Source organism: Amblyraja radiata, chromosome 38 (genome assembly GCF_010909765.2).
Source record: "Amblyraja radiata isolate CabotCenter1 chromosome 38, sAmbRad1.1.pri, whole genome shotgun sequence".
Classification (NCBI taxonomy): Eukaryota; Metazoa; Chordata; class Chondrichthyes; order Rajiformes; family Rajidae; genus Amblyraja; species Amblyraja radiata.
Genome location: NC_045993.1, coordinates 2,166,194 through 2,192,845, shown reverse-complemented (window position 1 = coordinate 2,192,845; position 26,652 = coordinate 2,166,194). Strand labels below are relative to the sequence as shown.

Below are 26,652 nucleotides of genomic sequence, written 5' to 3'. Positions count from 1 at the left end.
GCCTGTCCCACTTAGGCAATTTTTTTGGCGACTACAGGCGACTGCTGCAAAATTTTCAACATGTTGACATTTTTTCGGTGACAGTCGCGACTATTTTTGCTGTCGTGGGTTGTCGCAGGTGTTGTCGTGGGTGCTGTTGTAGGTTGTCGCCAGGTGTCGTAGGTGTATTCCATTAAAGCTAGTCCCTTGCAGTCGCCTAAAGAGTCGCCCAAGTGGGACAGGCCCTTAACTGTTTGAATTATAGAAAATTATAATACTCGGTAAGTCCATTCAGTCTGTCATTGCCTGCTGTAGTGCAAACCCAAGTTTGCTATTGTGCGCCCCTATGGTAGACCTGTAGTGTCCCCTAGAGTGAAAATACAAACTTCAATGCAACAGTATAATAATGAATGTCAAAATACTCACTGGGCCAAACCCTCCTCCAATGGAGACGTACTCTGGATGATTCACAAGGTCGAACAGCTCAATCTGCTGGATGGGTGTCTGGCTCGTTGAGAGGCACCATGGCTCTGAAAGAACCTGAAACAAAAATTCACTTCTGCTTTTACACATGACCTTCTACTGGATGTATACGAAGGAACTGCAGGTGCCAGTTTAAACCGAAGATAGACACAAAATGCTGGAGTAACTTAGCGGGATGGGCAACATCCCTGGAGAGAAGGAATGGGTGATGTGAATGCCACCCATTCCTTCTCTCCAGAGATGCTGCCCGTCCCCCTAAGTTACTTCAGCATTGTATATCTGACGTTCTACTGCAGTTCAGTTTAGAACTTGAGGTAAAAGCAACCAAAAGTCCACTGATCAAAAGGTATTTGACATTCTCACCATACTCAAATCAAGACACTTCACGTTTGCATGTACATCTGCTAATGCTTTCCAATCATTCCAAAACAGTGACAAAAAGGCCCACACCACCCTGTCAACGTTTCTTGGTTCTGACAGGCAAAACAGGACTATTAATTTTTAGGATGGTGACACGATTGGCAAGGCTAATATTTATTGCCCATCACAAACTTCTCTGGTGGTGAATCTCATGAATTCCCAGCCCAGACAGTTGTGGAGGTCAACTCATTAGAAGTGCTTAAAGTGGAAGCGCATACATTTCCAAAAGATTGGGGATCTGGCACAGAAGGGTAATGGAGGTCAGTGTAGACCAGCCGTGGCCATGTTGAATGGGAAGCGGCCTTGAGGGGCCAGTTGGCCTACCTCTGCTCCCCTTTCCTTGCCCCCTTGAACCAATGCTTTATGTTTATCTCTGAACGCAAACTCCGTTGCCGCTAGGCCAGTTAAATGGCTGAGTGAAGTGTTCAAGGAGCTCAGGGAATCTCTCTCTTCTGATTAATGATTATCTGGGAGCTTGATAAGGGTTCGGATGACAACTTACCCCGATGGGAAGAAAATATATCATGCTCAATTTAACTGCTACCCCATTGTTACTTTTCTCAACCGGGTGACATTGTAGTTGACAATCCTTTACCTCTTGAAGGAATGGTGAGTTGACTCCTAGGTACTTTGATACCACGTAGAGGCAGAATAGATGCCGATCGATACCACATCCAGACATAGCAAGACGACTGATGTGTTGGTGATTCTTGGCTGCAATGCGGAATAGATTTAGGCACTGTTCGTTCTGTGGAACAAAAGAATATACTGAAACTGTATCAAGTATTTTAAAGGGACCAAATAAAACACGTTATCGTAATGTTACTCCAGAGGCAAAGAATTTCCTTGTCCCAATTTTCTGTATTCTGTGACTTCACTACAGTGAGGAAATCACTTTACCAAAGGACACAAAGTGCTGGAGTAACTCAGTGGGTCAGGCAGCATCTGTGGAGAACGTGGATAGGTGATGTATTGGGTGAGAACCCTTCTTTAGATGAAGGATGGATCCGGCCCAAAGCTTCACCTATCCGTGTTCTTCAGAGATCCCGTCTGACCTGCTGAGTTACTCCAGCACTGTATCCTTTTGTGATAACCAGCATCTGCAGTTCTTTGTTTCTCCAAAGTCACTTCATTGACTGTGAATGAAGTGACAACTCATTCACTTGTCACTTCTTCACTACTGGCATTCTCAAATGTACATGAAATACATCATGAGATGTATATGAAATCTTTCGCCCCTCACCTTAAACCTATGTCGTCTGGTTCACGATTCCCCCACTCTGGGCGAGAGACTCTGTGCGTCTAATTGATCAATACCTTTCATGATTTTATACACGTAGTAAATAATTCAAGTAATTATATTAATTAGATATTTTTCAAAATTCAAGTCAACCTTGCCAAAATAATTCAATTCTCCAACAAACTCCTGCACTTCTCACTTAAAGACAGATTGCAACTGATGACCCCTCACCATGAGTCATAGAGTGATACAGCATGGAAACAGGCCATTTGGCCCAATTTGTCCACACCAGCCAACATTCCCCAGCTACACTAGTCCCACATACCTGCATTTGGTCCATATCCCTCTAAACCTGCCCTATCCATGTACCTGTCTAACTGCTTCATAAATGTTGGGATAGTTCCTACCTCAACTACCTCCTCTGGCAACTTGTTCCATACCTTTCATGCACATCTTTCATTCATTGTTCTTTATCTCTCTACATCAGTCTATATCTCTCGTTTCCATTTTCCCTAAGAAGGGTCTCGACCTGAAACGTCACCCATTCCTTCTCTCCAGAGATGCTGCCTGTCCCGCTGAGTTACTCCAGCTTTTTGTGTCTATCTAAAATTATGTCTTAATTTACAAGAGAAACCGTACTCTCTCTCTTGCCCATTCATACCCCCCAGAGTGTAGAGTGACCCCTCCTCACCGAATGCTTCTTGCCATCCAGTGCTGTCACAAAATTGCACGTCTCAACGGTGCACGAACGCACAGTCTCAGTCCTCCCTTCACGGAACAACCGAGTCATTGAAGATTCATAGGTTAGACAGAATGTACCTTTGTCCTGCAATCAAGGGTGCAAAAAAAATGTGTTAATACAGTATTCCCTCTCTTATGTAAACCACTATTTCCAAGACAAAACATTATATATTTACTAGCAATGGTTGGAAAAGTATAATCAGGAAATAAATCAGGAGAAAATGTTAAGTGAGCTTATAAATTCTACATTTTCCTTGAGCTTCGTCCCCTTTGATCTCTTGTTCTCACACCTTACCCTTCCATATCTCCATGGCTCCCTCTCCCCTGACTCTCAGTCTAAAGAAGGGTCTCGACCCGAAATGTCACTCATTCCTTCTCTCCAGAGATGCTGCCTGTCCCGCTGAGTTACTCCAGCGTCTTGTGTCCATCTTACATTATTCAACATGGTAAAGAATCATTCCAGTGCTATTTTACATTTCTTAAAACACAGGAGTCTGCATTGACCTACGCAGGCTCCATGTTCAGTAATCATGTTATCCATTTGCAATGCTCCTGATTCAGGTGCATTACAGGCCATTCTAGACAAGTGAACTTAACCAAACACTACACAAAGATTTAACTCAATTACATTACAACTCACAAGATGACAGGAGTCAACTAACGTAGGTTTCACATGGAAGGCATAGATCAGAGTACAATGGGTTAAGCACCATATTACTCCATGTAGGGGAAAGATTTATTTGCTTTACATTCATATTAAAAAGGCAGTAATGTTAATAAAGCACAGAATTGAAAAGGAGATGAGAAACTTAAAGAATACACAGGAAAGGGCCCATCGGCCCACAATATTTGTGGCAAACATGATGCCAGGTTAGACTGATCTCATCTGCCTGTACATGATCTCTGCACTTTCATGTGCCTATCCAAAAGCCTCTTAAACATCATTATCGTATCTGGAGTCTGAAGAAGGCTTCTGACCCGAAACATTGCCTTTTCTCCAGAGGTTCTTCCTTGACCCCAAGATACTCCAGCATTTTGCAACCATCCACAGAATTGAAAAAGTATAGAATGAGAAAGAGTGTACCATAGGAGACAAAATAGGTTTTCGAGGAGAGGTTCATTACAAATAAGTAACGGCACAAAGAGAGCAAGGCAAACAAAGGTTATGAGAAAGAGATGGCCAAAAGTGGAGTAAAACAATTTAAAAAACGGGGAAATACAAGGAATACAAATAGATAGAGAACAGGCAGCTAGGAGAGGAAATATCAAGAAGTGCAGTTCAGCGAAATATTGGTTAGGGAGAAAAAAAAAAACATTTTGAAACACGAAAAGAGGGGAAGGGGAAACTGAGCGAACAAAGAGCAATATTAGCGGATAACAGTAAAGTTATGCAGAGCTGGGCCTCTTCACAAGTTTTTCTTTAACCACTGATTCCCAACAGAAAATCAAAGAGTGTGCTGCAGGCAAGAATCTAAGTGTGAGATTCCAATAGATTCCACAGAGAATAATGGAAACTGGAGAGGCACTGAAAAGAGAAATTTGATACAACTTCAAAAATTACTGTTATGTTAAAATGCAACAATCACATAATATTGCTTAAGTTTGTTTTTTTTGGGTTAAAAAGCAGTTTACATCTGGAATATTAACATCTAACAGCATGTTGTAACCATAAACAGGAGCAGATGGTTGATATATGATAAATGTCCTGCAGACCTTTGCAAACTCTGATCAGTTCTAAACAATATAATTGATTTTGTATATAGAACAAAAAGGCTTGGGAGAAACCCTGGGAGTGGGCTTCTATTTGAAATTTAATCAAGGAGTGCAGATGGAAAACTGTTTCTTAATGACATTTTGTGATAATTTGGCACTCTTGACAGCATTTAGTTTTTTTGGAGCGTTGCAGAGGGCAAAACAAAGTGTACACCAAAATGAAAAATTAACAGCAGGCAGTCAAAGGAATGGTTGCAACGTAATTATCACAATTTCACAAATAAGATGCAGAACACATATATTAAGAGTAATGTTGCTGTTCCGTTAGATCTCTGTAGCTGAAACACTGTTGACTGTGGGGCTTGAGGAAGTAAATTACTCTCTAATGGACCACAGCCTCTGCTCATCCCTGGCCACACTGTTTACTCTGTATAGGACCGTTAGGGAAATAGAGGTGATCAGTGTATCTTTCTCAGCAACCTTGGATGTGGAAAGGACAGGTCGCTCATATCAGTCATTCAACATTTGTTCAATGCAACAAGATTGCTACCCGAGCCGAATGGAAAACAAATATGGGTCGAATCGGCTTCACAAGTAGGGCCCTCTCTTACCCTGTAGTTGGCAAGTTGCAGAGCGATTTGGATGAAGGCATCTGGGCTGGTTCTGCATTTCTTAATGACACCCTTGCCAAACCGAGTGAATGGAAATGCGTAGAAATCAACGTCGTTAGCCAGCGTCTGTGCCACCTTCAGCGAACTCATGATTACTTCCTGGCACTGAAATAGGGCGAGAAGGAGGTTGGGGTTACAGAAGGGAAGAGAAACAAAATCAGTTTCACTTAGAACAGCTAGGTTGTCACTGCATTCTAATCAATCAATAAGGGCTGCTCAACACCCAGCTTGAGACCTAACTATTCCTTTGGTTTATGTTTCAATCACAAGAAGAAGAAGGGCATATCATATTTGCAAAGTACGTCTGATATGACCATGTATGGTACTTAATTTATCCACAAAATTAGCATTGAGTGATGTGCAGTCACTCTAAGCTAAGCTCATGGTAAATGGGGAAATTCTGAACAGCTCATATCTAAACCAGTTGTCCACTCAATAGCTTTGTCAGGAGATCCAATGAATGTTGTTGTTCAGCATCAGTTCTCATAGGAATGCAGGGCCGGGAAGAGAGATTCAGGATCTTGGAATGTAAATGGTGCAAAATGGGAAAAGTGAAGATCATCTTCATCACAGAAACCTTACTGTTATGGTGAGCTTGGAATGATTTAGTCTCCAGCAATCCCCTCGTGAGCATTTGGTGCCAGTGTTGATGTGCTCAGTTTTGCAGCCTAACTACAGACTTCCAATACTAATATCGGCCAAAGCACTTGGGCTAGTTCACTTGTTCCTCAAACGTTGTGAAAGCTAGCATTTAATACCAGGAATAGCTATCCTGAGGTAGGGAGGTAGGACACTTTTTCTTCAACTGCTGCAGTTCATGTAGTGAAGATGCCCCACACATGGGATAGACCCAGAATTTGCATTAATGATGTGGTAGATGCCCAAATCCTCATGACCAGCAACTTGGAATATGAAGCTTGGGGTGGTGAAGGTTGTTACCCTAGTCTTACTGGGTGCTAAAGGTTTGGAAGGCATTTATTGAAGCAGCTTTGGAAAATTTTGGACAGAATTCTCTCTAGTGAGATAGCAGAAGCAGAAAAAGGCCTTACCTCTTTTGGGATGTCCCATTGCAATCTCTGTGGTAACGGAACATTGGGGGCTGGATCACCTTTACAGTTGCCATCTTCCTTGTACCCAAGTTGGAAGGTGTCTGTGGCCAAAGCATACTGTGGAACAACAAACATGCAGAAGAAGGGAGTTAAGAGTGGGAAAATAATTGAAAATCAAAACTAAAATAAAAACATTGCAGGATTCAGGACAGCATTAGTAAATCTAAATAATGACTTTTTTTTAAATCAAATTCATTAAAATAAATTTAAAATATTTGATAAATCATCTGATATCTGATAACCTTAATTCTCCTTGTGGATCCGAATCAAACATTTTCAAGACTATATATGATGACTGGATGAATCTTCAGTAAAATTTCCGCCACATTTAAAATTACACACTTTCTGATCCAACTAATGTGATCATCCACACTATTCAACAGACAAAATTAAATATCCACAGGTTTACTGAATAAATATAGACCTAATAAATTAGAACAGGTTGCCAGGTTGTTTCTGGTCTGTGAGGTTAGATGATTTAATAGGGTCAGTAAAATGTTATAAATGAGCTTTGGCCACAGGGAGAGAAAAATCCCGAGTTCCCACCTAAGCCTGATCCCTAGACTCCTGCTGAGAAATGCTATTTAAGAACATAAGTGGATTTTTTAATTAAAAAGATTCATTGGGAAGAATGGCCACCGGTGAGATTGCCAGCTTTCGGCTTTCATACTAATTTCATGCATGATTGTTGTAGGAAAGAACTGCAGATGCTGGTTTAAACCGAAGATAGACACAAAATGCTGGAGTAACTCAGCATCTCTGGAGAGAAGGAATGGGTGACGTTTTGGGTCGTGACCCTTCATCAGACTTTGAGTCTGAAGAAGGGTCTCGACCCGAAACGTCACCCATTCCTTCTCTCCAGAGATGCTGCCTGTCCCGCTGAGTTGCTCCAGCATTTTGTGTCTATCTTCAGAACCATCATGAAGCAGTTCATCTGATCGCCAACCATCAGCTTCTCAGTGGACTCAACTCTAAAAGCGCCATTGAACCCCCTTGCACATGCGTCAAGGAATCCTGGTGAATCCAAACAGGATTCACGTCCTGTTTCCACCAGTTTTTCCACCACTACGCACAAGAAGCGGAAGACGCCATTGGATGCAGATGCCAAGAAGAGTGTTCATCTCTGTCTGAAGAGTTTCTAATCTTGTGATGTGGACTCGATAAGAAGACCCCTTTACAAAAATTCAATCTTCCACAGGTGGGAATGTAAGGCTATTGCACGATCATAGATTACTCAATCTATAGCACAGTAAATTTCCCCATCACCCAAACTGAAATTAGTCAGAAAAAGTACCAACGTTTATTGACTTGTATCAAATGAACAATATGCACAACATACCATGACTGGACAAAGAAAATTTAATGCCATTATTAGGAAACATGTATTTTTATTTATAACTCCAGTATATATAGCATGAACTTTAAAAGCCAGTGATTTATGTATGTTGTGCTACTATGAAGCAATTCGGAATATTTTCCTACTTTACAAACTTTATACATGTATGTTATTTTGACTTTTTCATCACACAAATGCTCTCAACACATTGTCACTCCATAACAGCAAAAGCAAAAGTCCAGCTTTACTGAAGAGCCTCAGGCCATAACTTAAAAGAAAAAGTCAATTCAACTCCATTATCACTGAATTTCAGCTCAACTAATTGAGACAGAGTTAATTTACTATGGCGAGACACAAAATGCTGGAATAACTCAGAGGGGCAGGCAGCATCTCTGGAGAGCAGGAATGGGTGATGTTTCGGGTCAAGACCCTTCTTCAGTGAAGTCACATATTCCAGAGATGCTGCATGTCTCGCTGGGTTACGTCAGCATTTTGAGTCTATCTTCAATTTAAACTAGCATCTGCAGTTCCTTCCTACTCATTTACTCTGTCTTATAGTTGCAAAATGTTATTCCATTTGGGTATAATTTAGATAGGGTTCACTGATGATTATGACCAGAATGCAGGGTGAGAAACACAAAATGAAAAAATGTGCACACAATGAAAGGCATGTGGTACAGATATATCAAAACACAAAACTGTCAAAAGCTAACACCACAAAATATTAATGCAATATGAATATAATGAATGAAAGACGACACAGAAAAGTGATTAATATAAAGCTTTATTCAACAACTACAAAGAAAGTAAAACAAAAGTATGTTTGTTACACTGCATGGACTGTTCTGTAGGTCCAGACCAACACCTTCGCATGCCAACATTCTTTGAAACCACAATACCGTGCAGAGATTAAGGTGTGGAAGACACATCTGTGGAGAGAGGAAAATGATTGTCTCATTCGGTCAACTACCAGTAAAATGTCAGAAATGTTGAATACTACTGACATAAAATTCATTTTATAGCTATCTACTCACAAATCCATGGCATTAGCAGGGAGGATTAACTACAGGTACTTTTCTCATCTGTGGGATGTGATAGTTATTAGCAAGGTACCCATTCTTTCCCCAAAGGTAGACACAAAAAGGTGAAGTAACTCTGGGTAAGGCAGCATCTCTGGAAAAAGGAATATGTGACGTTTCGGGTTGAGACCCTTCTTCAGACCGAGTCAGACTGAGACTCAGTCTAAAGTTGGGTCTCGACCTGAAACGTCACCTATTCCTTTTCTCCACAGGTGCTGCCTGACCCGCTGAGTCACTCCAGCATTTTGTGTCTATCTTCTGTGTAAACCAGCATCTGCAGCTCCTTCCTACACATTCCTTCCCCATATCTATTTGCTCTTGAGAAGGCAGTGGTGAGATGTGAGCAATGCGCTATGGTCTTCTAGCCAAACTAAAACAAACCTATTGGCTCATGTGAGATTTAAACAATCTCTGGATAGCAAAGGTGAATTAAGTTACTTGAATGTCAGGAGTGGTTTACTGTTGAATAATTAACCAGATCTTACTGAGACAAATGCTTTAAATCAGAGGCTCAAACGTTTATTCACCACAGTGAAATAATTTTATGCCAAGTACAGAAAAAATCATTTCCATCTTTGGTACAGCTAATACCCAGCAGAGTTTTTTTCCCCTTTCTTTCTATTTCTCCCAATATTCTTTATGAACCATACTTTGCTATAACCTACTTTTTTTTTACCCAACTGTTCCAGTTCTCTCCACAAGTATAAATAGCATCCAAATAGATTTTTTCGTGGTGGGATCCAATTAGAAATATTAACCTCGATGCATTCAAAGCTCTTCCAAAAAATTACCTCACAAATGGATTTACAGCAGCCCCTGACATTAATTCTGCATGTGAAGTACATGAATTACTAATGAACACTATAGTTGCAAGGGCAACAAGATAACTGCAGCCAGGATAAATCGTTCAATAAATATAACATTGATTATTTAGCAAAGGGTAATATCAAAAATAAAGGATTTAGAAAGTAAAAAAACTTACCAGGAAAATTCACTGTGGATGAATGAAGAGGTGGTAACTTCTTGCTCAGGGCAGAATACTTTATCCATTCTTAGCCTTTTGATTTTCCATCTAAAGCACACACTTTTGCTATTGAATGTACTTATTTAAGGCAAGTCATTAGGTCACATCCTGTAATTTTGGACCAATTTTGTGTAATTTTAGAAAGGCTGCTGGAGTTTCTTTGGTTCCTGGATATGAATCAGTGCAATTTAAAAAAACATTTACTCTTGAGAGCTACAGACATGAACCACTTCACTCCGTTGAATGTCTGTACTTGATACCATTTTAGCATCTGGGCAGTGTGAGGAAAATAGGTCACCTGCAATAGGTCAAGAGTTTTCTCGCTGGCTTGAGTAATTATTTACAAATATAATTGGATTATGATAGATTCATTTTCCATAAGAGAGAAAATGATTGGTGGAATTGTTTTACATCGTGTAGTCATATAATAAATGGGATATTGTTGAAAGCTGGAATACCCACACCAGTTTTAACCAATGTATGAAGAAATAGACTGTTTACCTCCCACAGGTGTCCTATGATTGGCGCATCAGCCCAGGAATGTTCTGCATTCAATCCCACTTTGCCATTTGCAAACACGATGAATGTGAATGACTTATCAAACCACCTGAAGAATCAAATAAGAGGAATGATTTAAATTTGTAGAAGTTGTGCATCACGAGTGCACTCGCACTCACACTCTTTTAGTTCCTTTCTTGTTTTACATAGTGCCATTTCTTAACTCAGGATAAATCCATACAACCTTGTGCTAAACCTCTGACAATTCTTTTCCAAGATAACTGGCAATTTGCCCGAGAGACAGTGGTAAATCTGCTTTCAATTATTTTCATACTTCCCTGCAAGCTTTTGCCAAGAACATACTAATCCTTACTGACCAGACAAATAAATGTGGTCTGTACTGGAGCTGATCTCAAAATCAAATGATCACAAAATCACAGAGACTTTCAGTGAAAGGAAACCATTTAGCCAGTTGTCACAACGCTGTCCAAAAAAAAGCTACTCAATCCAATTTCTAACTCTTGATTAATAGCCTTAAAGAACAAGTCTGGGAAGAACTTCTTAATTCTGCTGCCTTTCGAGCAGGAATTTCCAAACCAGGACTAAATCCTGAACGAATGTGTGATCTTCTGGAAATGTACAAGATGGTGAGGGGATTGTCAGGATGAAATCTGTTTCCCCTTGTAGAAAAATACAGACTAGGGGGCATAATTTCAGAATAATAGAGCATTTATTCACTGCAGAGATTAAATGAAATTTCTGGGGATTACGAACCTTAAGAAAATGTCCACCCAACCTGTGCTGGCTAAGTCATGAATGTATTTAAGGGGGAGAAAGTCACATTTTTTTAGAGTGGTGAGCACTATAGAAAATAGACATGTATACAGGTCAGCTATGATCTTCATGAAGGGCAGAGCAAACTTGAGAAGCTGTATTGCCGTTCTTCTCATATTTCTGATGTTCTCAGAAGAAAAACTCTTCCCTCGCCTATTCAAACAATCAATTACTTTAAATCAAAGTATGTGGGTCAGTAAAATGCCTGTTGGGTGAAACAGATGCAAGGAAACAGTTTTATCTAGGGCCCTCTTAATCCTTACATTGTGCCATAGAAAACCACCCAAAACTAGATGGTCCCTTTATAAAGCTAAAGCGATCCAGTTTTGACACCCTCTGTTTAGCTCTCTCTGTACTCTCTCAAATGCTATTGAATTCTTTCATTGTCGCAGAGTGAGCATTTAAAATAAATAAAATATAGTTTAATATGTCTGCTCTTAGATGTTGAATAGTAAAGTAAAATATCCCATATATCTTCATAACCATCCTATCTATTTTTTAGTTTAGTTTAGAGATACAGCATGGAAACAGGCCCTTCGGCCAACCGGGTCCGCGTCAACCAGCGATCCCCGCACATTAAGTATCCTACACCCTCTAGGGACAATTTTTACATTTACCAAGCCAATTAACCTACAAACCTGTACGTCTCTGGAGTGTGGGAGGAAACCGAAGATCTCGGAGAAAACCCACGCAGGTCATGGGGAGAACGTACAAACTCCATACAGATTGCACCCGTAGTCGGGATCAAACCCAGGTCTCCGGGGCTGCATTCACTGTAAAGTATGTACCTCTGGTGTCTATAGAATGGCACAGAAAATCCTTCTGTTCCTTCACTTCCCAATACTCTACCATTCGTTGTACATTTCTTTGTTTTGTTTGTTCTTCCCACATGCATTCATTCACACTGTTTCCACACAAATTCCATTTGCCAATTTTCTGCCCACTGGTCACTCCATAACTTACTACCACAGTCAATTGCAAACTCAAATGCTGTGAGCATGCTAATACTTAAATGGGGTGGAAGATTGCTACCTTCACGTGGTCCACCCTGTTTCGACGAATGCAATCAACCCGGCGTGCACAATCAAATAAGATCAAATAGAACAAGTTGTCCTACAACTTTAGGCTGTGCACGCCATACACAAGAAGAAGAAGAAGAATACTTGAATCATGAATAAATACCGGGGAAAAAATGGGGGCATGAAGCAGTGTCTGGAGGAACCCAACTGGAAGCAGCTCTCCACTCACATGAATATCCATTGATTTTTTACCATGCGCTTCCTGCCACTTTTGGTCGAACTGACAATTTACCCAGATTATATGATATATAGGACCTCAAAAACACTGCATCAAAATCCATGTAAATCATATCAATCTATTTTCAACCCCACTGCATTGTTCCTTCCTCATCAAAGGTCAACAAGTTGGTCAGATATGGCCTTCATCTAACTTCTCTTCTCAGGCAGTTCTTTGAGCACCAGGATGACTTGCTTTCACTGTGAATTGACAGGTGGCTGTGAATTCATTATTTTAATATAAGGTGACCATTGTGTACTTGCAACTAAACTGCCTTCACAATGCAAATGCTCAATCCACTTGTTCCCAGCACCAAATGTGCTTACACGCACACACAGATCAGCAGATACAATCTTGACTATATTCATATCATTGTAACCCTCACCACTGCCCTGATCCCCTCTCCTTCAAATCTCCCTCTTCCATTCTCCCTACTATGTGGCCCTACCCCTAATAGGATTTGCGTCTCCATGTTACCCTCCTTCTCAACTCAGATAGTCAGTGATACAGCGTGGAAACAGGCCCTTCGGCCCAACTTGCCCACAGCGGCCAATATGTCCAAACTACACTAGTCCCACCAGCCTGCATTGGCCCATATCCCTCAAAACCTGTTCTAGCCATGTACCTGTCTAAATGTTTCTTAAAAGTTGCAATAGTCCCACCTCAACTACCTCCTCTGGCAGCTCGTTTCAAACACCTACCACCCATTGCGTGAAAAGGTTACCCCTCAGGTTCCTATTAAATCTTTCCCCCCTCACCTTAAACCTATGTCCTCTAATTCTCGATTCCCCTACTCTGGGTAGGAGACTTTGTAAAATTGTAATTGTAAAAATTGTAAAATTGTAAAAATGCTAAAATTGTAATTAGGCTTGGGAGAGATGTGAGACCTGGGTTTATGAAGACCACTGATTGATCCATTGCATCAGCAATGATAGCATCAATATTGCTTAGGTTATATGTGCTTTGGATGCACACCAAGGAATCTGAAAGCTGCAGGTGGAAATATATATATTTAAAGCAAGATAGGTGGATAAGCCTGAGTAATGAATGAAAATAACAATAGCTCTCAGCATTAGTCCAAACAGAGGGCAACAAGTGTAGCGGGGGTATCTTGGTTAGCTTGGGAAAGTTGGCCAAAGGGCCTGTTTCCATGCTGGATGACTTTACAACAAAGAACTACTATCAATAATAAAACATTATGGTGTAATTACATATGCCATGCGTTTATCTGACTGAGTTAGTTGTTAGATAGACAAAGTGCTGGAGTAACTCAGCAGTACAGGCAGCATCTCGAGAGAAAGAATGGGTGATATTTCGGGTCGAGACCCTTCTTCAGACTGATCCGTCTGAAGAAGGGTCTCGACCCGAAACATCACCCATTCCTTCTATCCAAGAGATGCTGCCTGTCCCGTTGAGTTACTCCAGCACTATCCTCGATTTAAACCAGCACCCGCAGTTCTTTCCGACACACCGAGTTAGTTGTTATTTAGCATAGAACATAGTGCAAAAGCAAGAGCGGAACTCGCTATCAAAACATGGACGGGACGGGGGACACAATATTTTGGCGGCCACGCGCGCATGCGCACACTCACACACACGCGCGAGGCTACGGAGGCTCAATCCAGCGCTAAAAGCGGAGATTTTAAAATCGGGATTACAAAAAATTGGGGGGATGTCCCCCACCTCTCAAAACATGGGGGGGGGGCGTGTCCCCTCTGGCCCCCCCGGATTTTCCGCCCCTGTGCAAAAGCCTTACATTCTGCAACAAAGGAGAAAAAAAATACTTGCCTGTCATAACATTTGCCGTGTAGCAGTGACTTGGCATATTGATCCAGTGACTTCACCTGGTTGTCCACAAACAGCTCAGGTGCATCTTCATCCAAAGTGACAAAGAATGCTGCTTTTTCCACGCTGTCCATAGAAGTCTTGTTCTTTCCAGAGCTGAAGTATGATTTCCGTACCTTGGCCCAAGGTATTCTGCTCAGCCACAGAACATAAAACAAGTAATGTCAACAGCTTTCTAACTGTCCTTCCCGCTTCCCAAAGATCTTGAATGGATGCCAAGTCCGGTATAAAGGTGCGGGCAGGTTGCTCGAATGGTCTTACTTCAACTTGAATGAGGCACAACAAAAATGTTGCTAGGCGTATTTTACAGTGGGGTGCAGGATTGCAATCTTCAGCTCTATTCGTCCCCCCCACCGCCCCCCCCCCCCACCCCCCCACACACCATCAGAACATGGAACCTTGGCAACTCTGCCACCATACCAAGCAACATCCAACATTATTATAATACAAAAATTAAAAACTAGCGTACAACCCAAAGACTTTCAGATCAATGGATCTCCTCCGTTCATTTTCAGCTGAGCCACCGTCACATTGTGGCCGAAGACAAAGTGTAAAATGAGAGGGTATAACATTCAGAACAGACAAATTAATTTATCATTACTGGGCAGTAGTTTAGTTTATTTGAGAGATGCAGTATGGAAATCATCCATATGGCCCACAGAGTCTGCGCCGACCCATACACTATTTCTATCCTACACACACCAGGGACAATTTTACGGAAGCCAATTAACCTACAAACCTGCACGTCTTTGGAATTTGGGAAGCACCTGGAGAAAGCCCACGTGGTCACAGGGAGAACGTGCAAACTCTATACAGACAGCACCCTTATGCCCCTGTCCCACTTGGGAAACCTGAACGGAAACCTCTGGAGACTTTGCGCCCCACCCAAGATTTCCGTGCGGTTCCCGGAGGTTTTTGTCAGTCGCCCTACATGCTTCCACTACCTGCAACATCCGGCAACCACCTGCAACCTCCAGGAACCTCACGGAAACCTTGGGTGGGGCGCAAAGTCTCCAGAGGTTTCCGTTCAGGTTTCCTAAGTGGGACAGCACCCTTACGCAGGTCTCTGGTGCTGTAAGGCAGCAACTCTACCGCTGCACCACTTTGCCGCCCTGGTGGAAAATGTAGACCGAGTTACAAGTTTCTCGTTAATTAAAAAGATTATTGACATGCCGTCTATTATGCGAACCTGGAGATACGCTGACTGTACGCTGACACATGCGGAACTTGAACAGAGCTGAAGATTGCAGTCAGCAGTGTTACAACCCTTGGTAAAATACTTCCTGCAACATCTTTGTCATTCCTTTTTCAATGTTAGATTTGCGCCATGCCCAGCTATGGGAGTATCTGCAGCTGTCCGGGAAGCTAACTCAATCTCTTGGGCAATAAAAGCAAGCCTTGCCAGTGATGTTCCTATCCCCAAACAATGAACTTATTTTATTTATTTTTTTTTTAAAGCTCACTTTTTAGTTGAATTATAAACTTACTATATCGTTATAATAGTTCACTCAGCACGCATGGAACCAGAGTCAATGCCTTAGGAAGGGAAAAGAATCACAAGCAAAAGCTTAGAGACAAAGCACTCACCTCTTTCCTGCAGTAAGGGCGGCCAGGTACTTCTCACCTGGTTGAGGTATAGAAGCGTCATCCAAGATGTACTGAAATTGTTTCTGTAGCTCACTGGGACTCTGAAGGCGCCCACCTTGGTATAACCACACCTTAAAATAACGGCCCTTGTGATAGACCATGACGTGCTTGCTATCCACCTGGTGTTGCAAACGGTCTGCAAATTCAACACGGCTGGTGAATAACGGCAGCACGCGGCATTTTTAAATGATATGATGAGCTGGCATAGGAAGAAAGCCGAGGCAGTGTGTACAACTTTCTGAACAAAATACTTCCCCAAAAACTGAATATCTTCAGATTAAAATATTGGTTTGTTACAAATTAATGAGGCAGTTCAGAGGACCTTTGTGGACCACCAAACTAGCAACTGGCATTGTTGGGAGTTGCTTGGAATGAGAAGAGAACCAAACATGCATCTTTGCACATGCCCACAAATACACAGAAGGCAGAGGCACCTTTTCCTTAAGAATTGGAGTACTTTGTTCAGCAAATACACAGCCAGACTTCCTTCAGCCGAAAGGTTAGCATGCAACATGCCTTGTAGCAGAGGAAATGTAGAATAGCATCAGCAGAGCTAAGAGACCCCACCTAGCGAGATCTTTAGCTTTCTGTAATGAATAATTATCAACTGTAGTGAGATAATTCAAGGCCAATGCCGTCACCAGTAACAGCGAGAAGCTCCTGGATCTGGACACTTTTGAGCAGGAATGAAAGGACTGTGCCTTTAAACATGCTTAGCAGGCTGAAACACTGATCTTTATCAATATGTCATTCTCGTGGCTCCCAAAGCAGCCCACTGGTGCTTGACTGTAAACAGCTGAATTGAGAGGCTCTCCAGTCCAGCCACTTTCAGCAGCCCACTTGCTTCGAGAGCTCAGTGTAGTAATCTTAGCGTAAAGCTTAGCGGCTAAAATGTTCAGCTCCAGTAAAGAATTGACATCATACCTGATGCTACACCTGGGATGCGGGATGTATTGAATATATTCTCACATTGATTAGAACACATGGGGACAACACCTCGAATCAATAGCTGAAGAGAGGCAGAAAAATAGGAAAGAATAACACATGGACATGCAACAGAAACTACAAGCAACACACCTATAATACAGCAGAGAAAGAAGGCAGCAAAAAAAACAGTAATTCAAATTCTTCCACCTGCAGAAGCATAGAGATATTGAAAATAATCACAACTCTTAGTTAATTGGGGTAATGTTGCATGAGTTCAGGAGGCAGACCTGCCAAGAACTCATCAATTTGGAGGAACAAAAATCAAAATAGAAAATGAGGAGTGTAAAAGCAGAGAAGGAACATCCTTTCTGTAAACTTTTTGTGGACTGTGTGTTGAATGCACGGAACAAATTCATTATTTTGTTGCATGTAAAGAACAAAGGAAACCTTACCCAAAAGTAGATTATAAAATGGGTGCTCTAAATGAAATGGGGATAATTCAGAATCAGGCTGCCAAGGGCACAGCACAGAATCACTTCTGTAAATTATTCATCCTTAACCTCACTCACGATCTATAGAATTCTTGGTTCAAAATGACCTTCTAAAAAAAACCTGATACAAACGTTAAAAATCTTTCCTGGTGAATTTTAAGCATTTCAGTTGGTTCTGGATCTTACGGCATGTTTTAATTCACAGAATCCAGTGAGTGAAGGTTAAATGAAGCTTAAAATCTCCCTAATGAATCATAAAATAAGTAGATTAGAAGTGAACTTGCACCTTCTCTCAGAGAGCCATCAATCCCTGTGGCTTGTCTGCATTATGCGGTCAATTTCCTTGCTGAATGAAGGAGTTATTTTTACTTATGCTTGGTAGGACAGAACTAAACTTCCCCCAAAAGAGGTTATCGCCAATAAGACAACCCCAGCAACATTCAGTTGTGCTCTAACCCAAATTATCTGTGGGAGTATTCAACCTTCAAGAAAACACTGATGGAAGGGAAAAAATTAAAGTGGGAAATAATTTTCAAAGGTAGGTCATTCCAGTCAGCATTATTGCATCAGTAGCTAAATTAAATGAGCAATTAATGTTATTTTTCCATTCACTAGATTTGTTCATATTGTCAGCATTTGTTGCACAACCCTGATTAGTCATGAATTGAGGAGGCAGCTAATCCTCGACCATGTTTGTCTGGAGTCGCACACCAGGACAGCAGACTTTTCTCTCTCTAAGACGTTAATGGGCGTTTGCAACTGTTCTATGCTTACCTTTCTTGATACTACAAAAATGTTTTTGAATTTAACACTTGAACTTAAATTTCCAGCTGCCATGGTGGGATTCAAACTTGTACCTCTGGATCAACTCCTTGGCTGTGGTTGCTCAAGTCTAAGCGTGCACACACACACACACACAGAATCTCAGAAATTATTCCAATCAGTCAACTTAAATAACAGATTGAAAAGGGCTTTTTATCATTCTTTGTCACCGTCTCTAATGATAATTGAAATGTGAACATCCCAATCGATGCAAATTTGAGTTGAGAGATTAATTCACCGTGTAAAACAGCTTGATTGTTTTCCCATGGCACCTATAGTATGCAAATCTTGGATTTAAATATTTTAGTTTTTCCACGTCTGATCTGGCACAGATTTAGATAACTTCTGAAGGTCTATCGCTCTGACAGAAAAAATTATTATTTTAGTGGATAGGGAGGAAAGAGAAACAGATAATTTTACATACAAAGCATTTCAAAGAAACATGTAACAAATTTCAATTAACAAAAGTTAATGCACAAAAAATAAAAGCTGACGGAGAAAATTTGAGGGGACAGATTCCACCAAGACAAATAGGGCCACTAGTCATTGGAAATGCTGCTGTGAGAAGCAAGAAGAGAGAGCATTAACCACCCAGGCATGGCCCACAATGTAGGAGTTCAACAGCGACTGCATAACACTGACATCAATCCTAGCAATTTATAAAAAATGCATTTTACTGATTGGCAGTGCTTGGTCTTTCCATCCTGTTATTTTTAGCAATCCGTTTTAATTCCATGACGGCTTCCCCTACTTTAGTTGTGGGTTTTGAGAGCAACCAACAAAAACACTACTAGTCTGATTATTTTTCTTATCTGTAGCCGACACAGGAACACGTCTATCATTTAAGAATCGTCACAAATTCCAACAATTTTTGTTTGCCTAACATGTGATGGGAACACTACATTTATTCAATCCACTGATTGCTGCACGTTGTATTAAATGGTGTGGCAGTAACTGACCAAAGATGGCTGCAAATGTAAGCAAATAAACTTAAACCAACAAGACTGATCTTTGTTCCGCCCCCTCTCCTGACATCAGTCTTGAAGAAGGGTCTCGACTGGAAACGTCACCCATTCTTTCTCTCCAGAGGTGCTGCCTGACCCATTGAGTTACTCCAGCATTTTGTGTCTACCAGACCGATTGAATATCCTGTTTATCCAACTAGGAGCACAACACTCCATATGAAGTGTTGGTTTGCAAGGCTAGCAGGAGCTAACTAGAAAGCTTGAACCATCTGCAACACATCCACCTCGGCTTGTGTGTTTGGAGCAGAAACGTTGACGTTGCTAACATAGCTTCCTTAATATGTACTTTTCATGTTTAACGTTTCTTCTACAAACAGACAGATGTATAACTAATCACCTATAAAGCTACACAAAATGTGTTAGAAGGAACTGCAGATGCTGGTTTAAACCAAGGATAGACACAAAAAGCTGTAGTAACTCAGCGGGACCAGCAGCATCTCTGGAGAGAAGGAATGGGTGACGTTTCGGCTCGAGACCCTTCTTCAGACTGAAGAAGGGTCTCGGCCCGAAACGTCACAAATTCCTTCTCTCCAGAATGCTGCCTTAAAAAGTACTTGGATGGGCACACATTGTCACCTCACAGTTTGGGAGACAGAAAGCAGGATCACTCCAATCAACCAGTCCATTTAAGGGCTCAGCGGTATAGTTGCTGCCTTAGAGCTAGAGACCCGAGTTCCATCCTGACTATTTCTCCCCGTGAACATTCGATTTTCTCCCAAACTCCAAAGGCGTATAGGTTTGTAGATTAATTAGCTTTGGCAAAGATCGTTAATTGTTCTTCGTGTCCGAGTAGACTAGTGTTAGTGCACGGGGATGGCTGGTGGTGTACACACGGTGGGCGAAGGGCTTGTTTTTGCACGGTATCTCTAAACTAAACCAAACTCTTTTGGTCAGCTAACAATAGCCCCCCCCCCCCCCCAACATGCTGACAGGAAAAGCAGTGGCCAGGCTATTTGTACACACTATCTTGCAGAAAGCTGATTGTTAAGTGGTGGTCTGGAAAACCCACCTCTCCTATGCAGTGGCTGCCGAACAAACTGACAAGAACAATGCAAGAGTCACAGAGCATGGAAATAGCCTTGTCGGCCATGTCTGCGCTAGCCATCTTTATACAAACCACATTTCCAGCACATAGCTGTAGCCTTTTCTGCTGTTGCATTTGAAGTGCTCAATAATTATATTTGAAGTGTTGTGAGAGTACTTGCCCTCCATCGTTCCCTCAGGCAGCACATTCCAGATTCCAACCATTCCCTGGGTGAAAACATTATTCTCCAAATCACCTCTAAAGTTGTTACCTCTGACCATAAACCTATATCAAACACAAGGTGTTGGAGTATAGTGTGGGTCAAGCAGCATCACTGGAGGACATGATAAGCGATGTTTCAGGTAGGGACATTTCTTCCCGAAACATTGCCTATCCATATCCTCCAGAGATGCTGCCTGATCCGCTGAGTTACTCCAGCACTGTGCTTTGCTCAGGATTCCAGCATCTGTAGTTCTTTGTTTCTCTTTAAACCGTTGCCTTCTGGTTCCAATGAACCCTGCTAAGGGGGGAAGGTTTTTCACTAACTAGCCTATCTACATCCCTCAGAATTCTGAATAGCTCAATCAGGCCACCTCTCAGTCTTTCCCGATCTGAAGAAAACAAACCCTGCCTCTCTCTTCACGGCTGAAATGCTGCAGTCCAGGCATCATCCTGGTGAAGCTCCTCTGCATCCTCTCGAGGTATAACCAAAACTGTATGCGGTACCTCAGCTGTGACCTGCTTAACAATCTATACGGCTGTACAATAACTTCCTCGTTCTTGTAACCCATGCCTCAGCTAGGAAAGTATCCAATATGTCTTCCAAACCATCTTATCTTCCTGGGCTGCCGCCAGAGATTCTTAGACATGTCCACAAAGGACTCCGTGTTCCCCAATGTGTATATTCTAAGCCTTCCCACCATCCTAAAATGTATCCTCTCACATTTTCTAGGATTAAATTCCATCTTCCATTGTTGCATCCATTGTATCAATTTATCAATCTGTAACTACTCTTACTATGAACAAAACCATTTCTTCATTTAATCTACAAACTCATTAGTCATACCTGCTACGTTTACTTCGAGATGATAAAATAATTGTCAGCATGGCTACAATTGTGGACGCAAACCTCTTCCTAATGTAATTCAAGTCAAGTCAAGTCAAGTCAAGTTTATTCGTCACATACACATACGAGATGTTCAGTGAAATGAAAAGTGGCAATGCTCGCGGACTTTTGTGCAAAAAGACAAACAAACAAACAAACTATAAACACAATCGCATATTCTTTTACATTTTAAATATTGTGGGCGGAAGGAAAAACGTTCAGTAAAGTTAGTCCCTTGCATTCACAATCAACTATGCAAGGAGAAGACCCAGGAAGGTGATGTGGGAGAGATTTTGGAGTAATGTTGGCCAAGATTCAGTGAGTGTGCAACCAATAATTCCTAACATAGGGCCTCAACTGCCGCTCACTAGCACAGTAATACGGATGCCTAATGAATTTTACCACTGTGCTCTCCCTAGATTTTCCATTCGGACTCAATTTGCTAACCACCAATTCACTAGTCAGTGTTATTAAGCCAGCTGTCAAAGTCCAGAACCGTGAGACATGTGGGCAGTATTCCCCTACGGTTACAAGCAGCCCTGAATCCACAGCCTTTCAATCTTACCTGTCTCCTCGCCTGGTAGTCGAGTCGAGTTGAACATTCTTTCCCACTGTGCTGAACACAGAGGTATTGGGAACCCTGGCAGAGTACTCTGCGCCCAGAGTGTGTGGGCAGGGGGAACATGCAAGACCAATGGAGTTAGGGCCAGATGTTAGGTGGAAAAAGACATTGCACGTTGCCATAATAGGGCAGAGATTGGAGGGGGGAAATGTAAAAAAAAATTACAAATTAGTTTATTCTCTATATTGCAACATTATTTTTTTTAAAAGGACCAAAAAAAGCAAGACAGTATTTTTTTTAAATAAAAAAGCTATAACATGCCTAAATTGTAGTTTGAAAAAAAAGGTTAACAGATCGTCATATTTATTGAAAGACGTGGGACTTGAGTTTGAACTTGAAATTGCTAGCTTGATGCTCAATTGGTCAGACACTGTGGAAGAAAATGGCCTGTCCCACTTACGCAATTTTTTCGGCGACTGCCGGCACCGGTCATAGTCGCAGCAGGTCGGTGACCAGAAAAAGGTACAACTCTTTGGGCAACTACTCACGACCAAACAAGCATCACCCCGTGACAATTCGTTGGGTGACGCCTGTATGGTTGTGAGTAGTCGCCCAAAGAGTCGTACCTTTTTCTGGTCGCCGCTGGATTTTCAACATGTTGAAAATTTTCGGCAACCTGCTGCGACTATGAGTGCCGGCAAGTCGTTGAAAAAATCGCGTAAGTGGGACAGGCCCTTTATGACCTACCTGTAAATTTAGGGCACTAAACTGTTGTGTTCTTGAGCAAGACTGCTACCTGCTCTCTTAAATTTATGAGCACTTGGCTTTGGGCCAATATTTACATAACATAAACATCTAATCTCAGGGACACCATCAGGCAGAGGTGGCAAACCAGAGCACCATTCCTGTTTGCCCATCGTACAAATGGAGACAGGAGGATCCTATAAAGCGAAAGGAGTTATAAAAGAAAATGGGATAATTTTAAAAATAACAAATCTTTGCTTCAATTTCTGATCACTACAAGATTTGTCTAATTGCAAAAGTGCACAAGCATGGTTGCCAGAGGTGCGTAGGGCTTCAAAATGATGGTGACTCAGTCAGATAATCCATTTATATCATAGAACAGTACAGCACAGGATTGAGCCCTTCAGCCCACAATGTTTATGCCGAACATGACACCAAGTTAAACTGATTCCATCTGCTTGTACAGAATCCATATCCCTCTATTCCCTACACTTCCAAGTGTCTACTTCAAAGCCTCTTAAATGTCACTATCGTATCTGCCTCCACAATCATCCCTTGCATCGTGTTCAAGGTCCACACTACTCTACTTAAAAATAAAGAAACTTGACCCGTACATCTCCATTAAACTTTCCCACTCACCTTAAAGCTATGCCCTCTAGCATTGGACACTTCTACCCTGGGGAAAAAGACGCTGACTGTTTACCCTAGCTAGACCTCTCATAATTTTATATACTTCTATCAAGTCTCCCAAAAACCTCTGACGTTCCAGAGGAAACAATCCAAGTCTATCCAACCAGTCCCTAGTTGAAATTCTCTAATCCAGGCAGCATTCTGGTGAACCTCCTCTGCGCTCTATCTGAAGCCGCCACATCCTTCCTGCAATGAGGCGATTAGAACTATGTGCAATAGTACAAATGTGGCCAAGCCAGAGTCTTATAGAGCTGAATCATCCATTTATTAAATATAGAATTTATATTACAAAAATGGATAACTTAATGTAACTGCTCTGTTTCAATATTTATCTTCTACATGGCCACCCCACCCCCATATCCACCATACTCCTCTACCTGTGGCTTAGCTACTGGCTGTGTCAAAGGATTACTGGTACCAAAGGAAACATGCTCCAACCTTTCCTTCTAGTTGGAAATGAAGAAGAGGAAATAGAAATTTAAAACAGGATTTTTGTCCTGGGAAATACAGGACCAAAAAGTAGATATTTGAAGTAAGATCATGAACCAGCCATCACCGTATTCAATGGCAGAAAAGTCTCAGGGACTAAAAAGCCTCCACCTCCTTTTTCCTTTAAAAAAAAATTCAAAGCACAGTCCTTGGATTGCTCTCTCTGAAATGCCGGTGGTTGCAAGGAGACCTAATGGAAGTATATGAAATTATGAGAGGCATGGATAGGGTAAAGACAGTCAGAAGCTTTTTTTCCAGGATGAAATAACTACATTTTAGAGGGCATAGTTTTAAAGTGAGAGTGGCAAAATGTAAAGGAAATATATGGGGCAACATTTGATTTTGATACACAGGGTGGTGAATGCCTGGAAAGGGCTGCCAGGGTTGGTGGTTGAGGCAGATACAATAGTGGCATTTTAAGAGGCTTTTGGATATGCAGGGTATGGCGGGATATGGTTTATTCGCAGGTAGATAATAGAAGGTCTTGGCATCACGTTTGACACAACATTGTGGGCCGAAGGGCCTGTTTGTGCGCTGTACTGCTCTATGTTCCAAAGCACCTTTCCTAAATAAGAACTGGCAGGCTGTCTTTTGCAAAGCTCCTGCTTTATATAACTGGTTTTGTGATGTAGGAGGATGTGCAAGCAAGAGACACATTCACTGCCCAGACTTTCCCAGGGTACATGCCCTTGATTGGAATGCAAAGCATTTCTCCTTAAAAATCATATGCAAATGCAAATGCAACCACTAGTGCTCCAAGCAGAGACAGCAAATCCGCCTCACTCTTCTCTCTGTAATTTAAAACCTTGTGAAAGCCACCTACCCCAGCAAAAGCTGATCCAGTCCTCTAATATGCAATGGTGGCAGAAATATAGGACATTAGAGTTTATTCACTGCACAGTAACATTCTGTTACATCAAAGATATCACAACATGAAACTAATATTCTACGATAGTTCAGTTGGTAAATGGTGTGTCTAACTGAACTGCAAGTATCGACATGGGCATGATCTTGTCTCTTTAAAGATCAGTCAAGGAGAGAACTGGGCTTACTTCTGATGTCCTTCATGCTCAAAGAGCTCAATAATACGCTCTGCATAGTTTTAAACATTAAGGAAGGTCACAGGCAAACTAGCATCAATGAAAGTTAAATAATAGCTGACACTATTGTTAGAGGAGGTAGGCAGAGATCAGCATGTTGCTTCCAGCTCCACCACTTGCACCTGCAATGTGACAGCTTGTCCTTTCAAATTATTTGTGGCAATTCACACCAATATTGACAGGTTTAGAGATGAGGACAGGATTTCATATTGCATTTTTCCAATACAAATGGGGAAGTCTAAAGGGAAAACCAACAGAGCAAGTCCCTTCTTACACCTCAGATAGCTTTGTAACCGCGAGAGCAGTCATGCAGAGGTTCAAAAACTTACCGGTTGGACCTGCTCACGAGCAAGTCTCCGTCTGTAAAGAAGCAGAGCATGGACTAGATTGCCAGCACGTGCAGCCTGACTGGTGGTTGGAGTCACATACAAGAAATCCTGAAGTTAGAAAGTAAAGCCATTATTCTCAGTTTAACAGAACACATAATAAAAATCCCACGCTATCCCAATAGCATAGGGATTGGAATGAATCTGAGCCACAGTACCTCAATGTTCCCAGGTTCAAAAGGGGGCAAGCAATAAGGGAGGAGAAAATAAATCAGTGACGCTTGCTTCTTCTGGCCACCATTCGGTGGTCTCTGCTCAAGATATGTTAATAGAGGGGGGGGGGGGGGTAGTAGATTAGCTTCAATTTAATTGCGTCCAAGATTAACCTAGGGACACACATTGAAGAATGACAGCAAATCACTGAACATGGAGTACCATTGAAACATGCCCTCTGATTTAGTCAGTACAGAGAAGGGCATATAAAAAAATCGGGGAGACATAGGAAAACTTCTACTCTTACCATCATAATTAAGAACATTACGCACCAAATCATTTACAGCCATTTTCCTCTCCTCCGCATCCTATATTTCAGTGCTCTGGTCCCTCAAATTACACGATATTCATATGAAGTCCTTACCATGGCATAATAGTTGCTGTTGACCATGATTGGCTCTCGCCCTTGTAGATAGACATACTCCTCCCACCAGTCGCTCACCTGTAATACCAGGACAAAACCATCAAATAACCCCCAATCACAATGTTTTTTAGCTTTCACCAATTCAGAAAGTTTGCTACAAATCAATTAAAATTGGTTTGAAATTTCAAACTGGCAGGGCCACCATTCTAGTGTCCTCAGTGGTCAAGTCAAGTCAAGTCACTTTTATTTCTATAGCACATTTAAAAAACAACTCTCGTTGGCCAATATGCTTTACATTGGTGGAGGTACTAACGTTATACAACATTGGTCAACTACTCTGGGCATGAAAAATTGGCCAGCTCGTACAAGTGCAGATCTTTATCAGTGTGACCCCACTGAAGGATGTCATCAACGCATCATGCCCGTGTTGGATCTGTAGAAAAATCTTCCTGTCAGTCCCACCAGTTCACTCCTCTAGCTTCAATTGCAAATATTTATCCCCTTGCAATGTGTTACTGTACAGGCTCCTATTTTCAGGAATTCTGCGATTTAAAGAGCTGTGTAGCCTTTCTATTCACATCATCTCCGATTCATTTGTCAGCAGGGGTGACGTTATTTTTTACACAAAAGGGTGGTGCGTATATGAAACGAGCTGCTGGAGGTAGTTGAGAAACATAGAAAAATAGGTGCAGGAGTAGGCCATTCGGCCCTTCAAGCCAGTATGATATGATTCAATATGATCAGGCTGATAATCTAAAATCAGTACCCCATATCCCTTGATTCCTTTAGCCTTAA

General features: G+C 41.6%; 1 protein-coding gene and 1 long non-coding RNA gene across 6 annotated transcripts in view; both read right to left on the bottom strand.

Annotated features, from left to right (window-relative positions):
* The window catches only part of LOC116967098 (carnitine O-palmitoyltransferase 1, liver isoform-like), a 61,508-nt gene that overhangs the window by 6,254 nt on the left and 28,602 nt on the right, over positions 1–26,652 (bottom strand). For 3 of the 5 annotated variants that reach the window (XM_033013591.1, XM_033013593.1, XM_033013592.1), the window contains exons 7-17: positions 25,858–25,935; positions 25,224–25,331; positions 21,875–21,962; positions 15,856–16,051; positions 14,212–14,400; positions 10,297–10,402; positions 6,297–6,413; positions 5,188–5,352; positions 2,814–2,948; positions 1,478–1,630; positions 406–519 (exon numbers count right to left, since the gene is read on the bottom strand). In XM_033013591.1, the coding sequence (XP_032869482.1) occupies positions 406–519; positions 1,478–1,630; positions 2,814–2,948; positions 5,188–5,352; positions 6,297–6,413; positions 10,297–10,402; positions 14,212–14,400; positions 15,856–16,051; positions 21,875–21,962; positions 25,224–25,331; positions 25,858–25,935 (1,449 nt within the window). Of the gene's footprint in view, positions 1–405; positions 520–1,477; positions 1,631–2,813; positions 2,949–5,187; positions 5,353–6,296; positions 6,414–10,296; positions 10,403–14,211; positions 14,401–15,855; positions 16,052–16,839; positions 16,925–21,874; positions 21,963–25,223; positions 25,332–25,857; positions 25,936–26,652 lie in introns of all 5 variants that reach the window. The other 2 variants (XM_033013594.1, XM_033013595.1) reach the window with 1 other exon arrangement.
* On the bottom strand, positions 22,136–23,313 carry LOC116967099. The gene is made up of 2 exons (XR_004410139.1): positions 22,615–23,313; positions 22,136–22,318 (listed from the first exon to the last, which is right to left on the bottom strand). It is a non-coding gene; the product is annotated as an uncharacterized LOC116967099 (long non-coding RNA).